The 9,437-nt window shown below is 34.7% G+C and overlaps 1 protein-coding gene across 3 annotated transcripts; it reads right to left on the bottom strand.

The window, feature by feature from the left end:
- Positions 1 to 3,644: 3,644 nt before the first annotated feature.
- LOC127845772 (N-acyl-phosphatidylethanolamine-hydrolyzing phospholipase D-like) lies at positions 3,645 to 9,046 on the bottom strand. Of its 3 annotated transcripts, none has more exons than XM_052376900.1 (6): positions 8,990 to 9,046; positions 8,406 to 8,447; positions 7,131 to 8,078; positions 6,220 to 6,371; positions 4,469 to 4,583; positions 3,645 to 4,083 (listed from the first exon to the last, which is right to left on the bottom strand). In XM_052376900.1, the coding sequence occupies exons 1-6, from the start codon at positions 9,014 to 9,016 to the stop codon at positions 3,916 to 3,918; spliced, it is 1,452 nt and encodes a 483-aa protein (XP_052232860.1). In that variant the 5' UTR covers positions 9,017 to 9,046; the 3' UTR covers positions 3,645 to 3,915. The 3 variants fall into 3 exon arrangements, with proteins under 3 accessions (XP_052232860.1, XP_052232861.1, XP_052232862.1); XM_052376901.1 differs by having other exon boundaries at positions 7,131 to 7,913; positions 8,990 to 9,043; XM_052376902.1 differs by lacking the exons at positions 7,131 to 8,078; positions 8,406 to 8,447.
- Between the last annotated feature and the right edge of the window lie 391 nt (positions 9,047 to 9,437).

Below are 9,437 nucleotides of genomic sequence, written 5' to 3' on the forward strand. Positions count from 1 at the left end.
ATGATGTAAACAAAGATTCTTACCACCTGAAACGGTCCCGGATTTAACTCGATGCCGGCCATAAAGAGGAGAATACCAATAATGCCGAACACGCCAACCACCCAAAGTGTGTCTAGGTCCAAAATAGACCCAGATCTGGCCGTAAAACACCCGATTCTAGCTCGGTACGTTCCTATGTCCACCATGATAATACCATCGAAGTGTACAGTGCGACGCTTTGTTTGATATACGGATTTGCCATATCATTTTGCTGAGCCATTTTGGCATCCATTGAAGTTATTAAATTGAAATAATTATCTGCCTCAACATGAACCAATTGTACTCAATGATAATATTTGTTTGTGAATATCATAGTGCCTAAAATTTATTAAATTGCCTCAATTTATTATATAGATTTTATTCTTTGACATAAATTTTCCATTTTTTCCTTATAATCTCACCATTGCTCTGTAAATTTTAGCCGAGGCAACTGCCTCGGTGTGCCTCAGCGTGGCTACGACGCTTATTTCGCTAAATCTGTCATGCTCCCACTTAAGATTCGCGGTAATTAAATTAAATCTGGATAGCGTTATGTTATTATGCGTAAGATATGTATCTGATTAAATAAATACCCGCATTGGTCGCACGTCGAGTTTCCGTTCTTAATCTGAAGAAGATAATTGAGCATGCAGTGATCAACACTGTTAAAACAGGCAAAACAATTCAGCTGGAAACCTTAATATCGGTCATTGAGATCGATCGAGATCGCCCAAAGGGTCTTAGACCTCACTTTCGCGAATGAAATGGAAAACAATTTTATGTCTGCTTTATGTCAAGCCCGTATAGGTAAAATGTCTAGAAGACGTTACAGCCATTCAAGCGCTGTTAAGGTCTAAGTAAGGGTAATATATGCAAATTGCCAGGACAGAAAAAAGTTAAAAACAAATCAGGCCATAGTGTAAGAAAACTTTAAGTGCTTAAACTTATTCCGACTGTTTGTCGTCTATACCATGTTCAACTTGGCAACTTGATGTCAACAACTATTTCACAATCTCAAATCTTCAACAACTGGCTTACTACTTGAACTCACGCGAGTACTTCTGTAAATCTGTTTTCTTTTGATTTGATGGCAAGGCTACCCATTATGATAGATGGAGTCAATCTTTTATATTAATGCACTAATATCAGTTAGAAACAATACTTCATCTAAATGAAGTAATTCTCTACCACTTGATCACATAACCTCGTTCGGGTCGTTCAACACACCATAGGCACACGAGCTCGTCGAACAATAATGCCCTTGATCGTTATGTCTGCAATTTATCAAGTTCATTCGATGATACATACAACAACGTGAATGCATTATTTCGAAGTGCTTTTTTTTGCTAGTCATCTAATCATTGACAACATGCTCCATCGCTATCCTGATTCATTTGTGTGTGTTTTTCTCTCGCTGTGATGATTTAAATCTTTGCTACGTACAATAATAATTTATTCCAATTCAGTTGGTACTTTACTGAAAATCACATGTTAAACAAAGTGAAACTTTAGCTGCGCAAACAATCGAGACATCTTATTACAGAATGTGGTAAAATTATTTATTTCAATGAACCGAATGCCAAACAATGTGATCAAAACCAAACGTCAATAACACAATAAGACGTTAGTCTACCGCTAACAATTCCAAGCAGCATACGTTTATAAGTTATGTTCGCTTTGTCTAGTGTGAACTTCAAACACAATGTCGCCGTGTCACCTCCTTATAAAAAGGCTAGACACTGCATTTACACAATTCTTTTTGCAGATATCGAATGATTTCAAGATTGCAAATGTATCTTATTTTATTTTATTTAACTCATGTTACTTTCTATGTAATGGTTATTCTTTGTTCTGAACCAGTCATATCTCTTCTCGGAGATTGTTTTGGTAGCTGTTAAAATGAATGGAAAGTAATCTGATTCAGGAGCTAAAAAATCTCAATAAAGAAGAAATATTGTTAGTTCAGAAAAAAACGCGCAAAACAATTAAGCACATAACATGACATACCGTCTATGGTTTGGATAATCTCATGCAAACAGACCGATTTCTATTTATATATATATATCTAAATAATAATTATAAAATAATAATAAGACTGATTTCTAACAGCGAGTTTTAAATCTTTACGAACTGCTAACCCGCATGTATTTTCCTTGCGTATGCGGTAATTATAAGCCAATAGTAATCCATCGCACACATTTCTTACAACTTATTCAACATTATTTGGACGTGAAAATAGTGCGGTTGCATTAAACACTTAATGTTATTAAATGAGTGACACATACAATGTATTCCTGATTATTGTTATTTTAGATCGTTTTCTTTGGTCAAAAGGAACGGCATACCATTTCGTTTAGGTGAGTGTACTTATAACAACATAGTATGCTGTTGTGCTGCTTGTTCGTAAAACCAGTTTTATTTGTCTTCACATTTTATTATCATGTGCATATTTTCAAATAAACCAATGTTTTATTTATTTGCTGACGTATGTGGAATATATCAAACACGCGCAGTCAACGTAGTCAATGTTTTTTTTTTCTTGACGCTATATGATCCGAACAAACATGGTTGGTCGAGTGATCTTAAGCGTAAAGGGTCTTGAAAAGTACTTCTTAATTGGAAGCGCTGAATCAAATGTTCCTTGTATATGAAACATAATATTTTGTTAAAGTTGGTATGCACGATTATTTTGATATGCGTTGAATTGTAATATATTGACATTATACATTGAAGACGAATTTCATTAAATGCAGCAGGCTAATTAACGCCCCGAGCTGATTGTAACGAAGATATTTCGTACATATTTTCCTACAATAATGAAGCATTCGTCTTTTTATTAGGATCGGAGTTAGTGTTATCGTTGCAGGAAATTAAAACGATCCGTAAAACTAACTTCACATCGTACATGCATGATAAACCTGCTGGCGAATTCGACTGTACAGACATTTTCGATTTCAGAATATAATATCTGGCTTATTTCGCATTTTTCGATGCATGCTCTTCTTAACTTTTATCTTAATTTATATTGAAATTTATGTATAATAAGTTTTTTTTACACATTTTATATAAATTCGTAAATATTTGACAAAATCGTGAATACCGACTTTAAGTGCTCATACTGTATGCAACATGTTGAAAATACCAATGACAATGCTCCCAATCGTGCAGACACTCATCATGTTTTCTTAGTTGCCTAATTCTCATGAACAAGTTATTTATACTAAGATTCTTTTATATAAAACAAAACCATTAAGTAAAGCGGCAAAGATCTGGGGTTTTCATTTGATGCAGCTTATAGTTTATATAACTATTAATTTATTATAATATTAAATTCGATGGCGCCTTGAGGTAAAGCTGCATCCCTTTATACCCAAGCTAACATTTATCTGATCATTACAATGAAAGAATATTACGTATGGTTGGTATAAATTGTCCCAAATCACAAAAAAAATTGAAAAGATACATATACTTTGTCAAGCAAAGTAATATTGCAGTTAAGTTTAATTCGCACTATTAATGTTGAACGCCCGTTCTGAAAAACATGTCTACGAACATGTAATATGTATGTATTATACGGTGCATAAGGCATTTATTAAAACTGTATATGAGCAACCTGCTTAATAATATTATATGTCAATGCTTTGTTTTATTTAACTATAAGTGTAAGCTTAATGTATCTTATATATTTGTTTTAAAGTGTGATAATATTAAAACATGGCCACATATTGTGCAACACAACTAAAGCTTCTAAAAGGGTTGCAAATTTCAACAGACATTTTACGCATCTTAATATAGTGAACTAAAAAATAAATACTGAGAGTCATGCTAGGAAATACAAATGTTTGAATTCACCAAAACGATCTTTTTAAACATAAGTTGGGTTAAATAGTTATGTTTTTAACTGTCCTCAGTCGTTATTTTGACGTTTTCTTTCATAAAGTTAGGCTCCTCCCTGTCGTCTCCCACAATCCACGTTTCTCCGATATTCAGACATACAAACTTGTTTGGGTCTAAGTTGCGGTCTTTCATAGCTTTCTTAAGTCTGTGAGGGGGCTCCAGGTAATGCTTAAACATTGACTTACACAAATGAGATACGCATACATAATTAAGCAATACCAAGTCTTAATTAAAATTATATATTATATGCGCTTAGTTGATATTAAACTGTATTTTCAACGATAGACTGTGATTGTACCAGTTATATCTTTTCTATTTAATCAGAGTAGGTATGTTCGAAGGTTCTTAAGATTCCTTATCCACGTAAGGTGTAATCATCTCCTAATTGGAATTATTTTATAACCAAGTAGTTTGTCTTAACACGGAAACATAAGATTTCAACGATATAATCCACAGTGGCACAACAACGCTATCATTGTATCCAACTTAATAAATAAAAGTCAATCAATACAACGTATTTATTCTTATCGTTAATTTTATTAATGGTATTTACCTCATTTGTTAGCTGAAACGTTCCCCAATGAATTCCAATAGACGTATCACTTTTTATGTCCTCATGAATTAAAACAGCTTCCTCAGGATCCACGTGCTGATACTCGGTTATGAACCTGCAAACGAAAATATAATGATATACATGTACATTGAAGTCGTAGTGAGGTACCAAATGTAATATGCGTCGAATGGTATGGCTGCAAGGTTGATAGAGCCGTATTTCCTGCCTATGGTATCAAACAGTCGTTTGCATTAGCCCGTGTGCCCATTGAACAAAAATGTCAACGCTATCGCAAAAGCTTTACGTGAGCACGCCCTCAGTTGAGCTTAGAAAACAAAATGTGTACACAAATTAGAAAATAACAACTGTACTTACATAGACATATCTCTTTCTTCTCTTAAAATTTAAAATTATTCCATAAGGAATGACGTTTGATTCCAAATATTCAATAAGCATAGCTGGTTCTATTGGTAATTCGATTGTACAGTACTGCCCCTTTAATATTTTATTTTTTTAATTTTTAAGTCCTGTCCCTTTAATTATTTTGTATTTCGTTGGCGTCATCATGTCATCGCTTCTAAATTACGTCATCCGACACACTTTCACTATTTTGGGCTACATGCATAGGTCATCGGGTTTATATCGTTAAACTGTTTCTCTCTGACGGGCGTTTCTTGTTTGATTTATTATTTTAGCAGTCACATTAACAACAAAGCTATGTAATATGGATCTTTTACACCCATTTTTCTTGCTGCTTCTTCCTGTATTTGCAAGATGATGATCTGAAATATTAACTATATGATGCTATATTCCTAAATCTTTTTCTAAAAAGAAGGGGTGTAGTTGACATGTGTTCGTAATTTCATTTCATCGTTCCTCAAAACGTTGTAACTCTTTTGCTCTGGTCTCCTTCCTACCATTGAGTAATAAAATGGTAATTAATTTGAATGCGTTTTAATTCCTTTGTATAATTGTCTAATTTGAGTTGCAATGCTATGGGTTTATATTGTATTTACACTTATATGTATCATGAATGTTGCTGGGCAAAGTGTGAGGTTGAGCGCTCTAAAAACCGGTTTAAACCCCAATGCTTTGAATTGACCGTTCAAAGGCGGTGACCCCAGCTTAATTTTTCTGTGTGTAAGTGGTTTCGTTTTGTGCTGTTTCGTACTGTTTTGGCAATTTGTCACTTGCCTTAAATAAAGGACCAACTTATTGCTTATAATGAGAATGCAATACTGCTCCAGCAGCTGGAGTTTCACTTCTTTATATATAATGAAAAAAACTTGTTCATTTATGAGTAATCGTCGTTTGAAATTCATAAAACTATAAAGATTTACAAACGCGAAACGATAAAATAATTAAACTGGCTTCTTTAGTTTCGTTAAAATATGTATTAACGCATGATTTACTCACACCGTACTAAATACGCATGGTAATAACGGATGGTAGAGGTCTTCGACGTGGATTTTCAATAGTTTTAGGTAAACATCACTTTCATGTTTATACAAAAGCTCTATGATTCAATTTCAATACTTAATGTTGGGGCATCAATGGGCCAACTAATAAAAAATCCGAAAAAAATATGTGAGAAAGTGCTTTAATGACTGTATATATTTGCGATTCACACCCAACTTAACTTAGTAAAGTTATCTACCAACTAAATTGTAAACTGCTGCACTAACAACAAGTTTTACACACAAACACATTGTCGAAATGGACGTCAAATATTTAAAAGCTATAAAACACACCTTGGGTTATATGCCCCGATTGGAATGGCCGCGAGGTGGATTTTCTTATATCTCTCGCCTATGGCTTTAAACAGCGGTTCGAAGTAGCCCGTGTCCCCGGCGAAGTAAAACGTTTGTGTGGGTCCTTGTATGAGCCAGCTACACCACAAACGCTGAAGAGACAATATATTATAAAATGAACTTGATTCATATTCATGCAACGGTAAGGTGTTCTTTCCTGATATATGGGTGAAACGAAAAATAAATACATGCCTAACCCACCTTGACATGGAATGAAACATTGTATAAGATGGTTAAAAATATGTGCTTCTTTAAACAAAGCAATACTGTAACAAGTTTATATCTTTTAATACGTAAATGCAAAAATAGTCAGATAATATCAAACAAAAGATTATACGATAATATTGCTGTAATTGTCCATCTTATCTACTTGATTTACATTATAGGCCCCTACTTCGCCTTTTTTTTCAAGCACAGCAAATTCAAAGCGATTGCCCATATTGCGTTGATGTTGGTAAATTAACTTCATTCATTTTAGATGGATATCGGTACAGAAAAAAAGTTAAATAATGAGATTGGAAAAATATAATAACTTTAAAATGTAATTAATCATTAATTCACAAATAATGGCAACTGTAATATTATGCTTCCAATGAGTATGGTCAAGAAAATCCCATAAAACGGAAGAGACCAACAAATAGCGCATACAGGTCAATCAGTTATCATACTTATGTTTAAATGTAATTTCTTAAATGATTATACTTATTTTAAAGTTTGCTAATGCGCTAAAGATATTGTTTGTATCAAAATAATCAGCGTTTCTATTTAATTCATGCGATTAAACTGAAATCAAAGCTTATTTTTTAATACAAATATTATAACCCTATATAATCAACTGTTAACTGTCCTACCGAATTTAGATCAAAAGGAGACCGTTGACACCAATGTTGGCTCGGCGTACACACAAAACGTATTTTGCCATACGTCGCCTCCTGCCACCATTCTAATTCTGTTATATTTTCAGCTGTACATCCTTTCTTTACCAACCATTCTTTCGTACTCAAAGCGACAAACCAATGTACATCAGGAAATCTAGCATGTATAGCTAACACCGCGTTCGTCTCAAGGTGATCATAGTGATCGTGACTGATGATTACAGCATCAAGATGGGGGATGTCGACCACTTGACAGGCGGCCGGCCGATACCGCTTGTATGGCATAATTGAAAGCTGACGTGGCGCGGCGTGAGACCCAAACACGGGGTCAGTCAGAACGGTTATTCCATCAAATTCAACGAGCAGAGTTGCGTGTCCGATCCACGTGACGCGAGTTTTGCCTTTGTCAGGAGCAGTTAAATCCTCTTCTTGACCAGTAAAATCGTCCACATTTGCACCTAGAGAAGTTACGCCGTCTACATTTGCAACTGGATGAGAAGTTACGCCGTCTACATTTGCAACTGGAGGAAAAGTTACGCCGTCTATATTTGCAAATGGTGGAGAAGTTACGCCGTCTACATTTGCAACTGGAGAAGTTACGCCGTCTACATTTTCAACTGGATGAGAAGTAACGCCGTCTACATTTGCAACTGGAGGAGAAGTTACGCCGTCTACATTTGCAACCGGAGGAGAAGTTACGCCGTCTACATTTGCAACTGGAGGAGAAGTTACGCTGTCTACATTTTCAACTGGAGGAGAAGTTACGCCGTCTACATTTTCAACTGGATGAGAAGTTACGCCGTCTACATTTGCAACTGAAGGAGAAGTTACGCCGTCTACATTTTCAACTGGATGAGAGGTTACGCCGTCTACATTTGCAACTGAAGGAGAAGTTACACCGTCTAATTTTTCAACTGGAGGAGAAGTTACGCTGTTTACATTTTCAACTGGAGGAGAAGTTACGCCATCTAGATTTTCAACTGGAGAAGTTAAACCGTCTACATTTTCAACTGGAGGAAAAGTTAAACCGTCTCCATTTTCAACTGGAGGAGAAGTTAAACCGTTTACATTTTCAACTGGAGGAGAAGTTAAACCGTTTACATTTGCAACTAGAGGAGAAGTTAAACCGTCTATATTTGCAACTGGGGGAGAAGTTAAACCGTCTACATTTTCAACTGGAGGAGAAGTTAAACCGTCTACATTTTCAACTGGGTGTGCAGTTAAGCCATTTTCTTTTTCAACTTTAGAAGCTAAAGCGGATCCTTTTTGAATGGGCAGTGTTAGTTTCAGGGTCTGTGGAAAATAAGGGTTCTTGTTGTTACAATTGAATAACATTAAAATGTTCAATCGTAATCAAAACGTGTACAAGTAGTTTAAAAATAAGTGTTTTCATAGAACTAGTTTTTAATCGTATTCAATTATATTTTAGACGATAATTAAATATAGTTTGGGTATGAATTTTTATCAATTGATTGTACGGACGTGAGTTTGTACGCCTGTACATGTGAGTGTGTCTAAATGAACTATCTTCGGAGATGTATGTTAAAAGATAAATCCAAGGCAAATGATGTGTGATTATGCAAGTGGTAAATATTCATGCGCTTTAGACCAAATAAAGTTTGAAATATTCATACATGTTAAATATCGTAAATTAAAATAATATGCACCTCTTCACCTGGGATAGTTCCACATGCCATCAGTTTCCACCTAAGCAAATTAAAGGCTCCAGGTCGTTGAAATTTCTGCCAAGGACACTCAAACCCTCCCTTGACGTGTTTCGTCATAAGGTCAACTTTGCTACTGATTTTTTCGCACATACGAGGTTGTTCAATTACCTTTTTTCTTTCTTTAACTGACGCCATGTTTTTCGTTTAAAGTTCACTGGTTCCTGCGAATAGAAAATACAAACATGCACATACACTTTTCAAAAACTATGATAACATGTCACGGTATATGATTGTAGATACTTACTCATTGCATAAATGATTACTAAACGACCAATGTTACTTATATTTATGTTAATTATTCAAAACATAAATAAACAACTTTTAGAAACGTAAGCCATACAACCTCAAAATAAACACGCCCTTTCTGAATATTTATGGTTGTATAAGACAAATGCATGCAATCAAAATTAACATGTAAATGTATGGTACCCTTAAGATCTTAGTAGTTAATTATAATGGATCACACTGTGTTGTGTGACCAGTAATTACTATGACATGCATTTTAAATAAATTAAAAGTATGTTAACTAATAGTAAATAAGAGACTGAATAAACGA

The sequence above is a fragment of the Dreissena polymorpha genome, chromosome 9 (assembly GCF_020536995.1).
Source record: "Dreissena polymorpha isolate Duluth1 chromosome 9, UMN_Dpol_1.0, whole genome shotgun sequence".
Lineage (NCBI taxonomy): Eukaryota > Metazoa > Mollusca > Bivalvia > Myida > Dreissenidae > Dreissena > Dreissena polymorpha.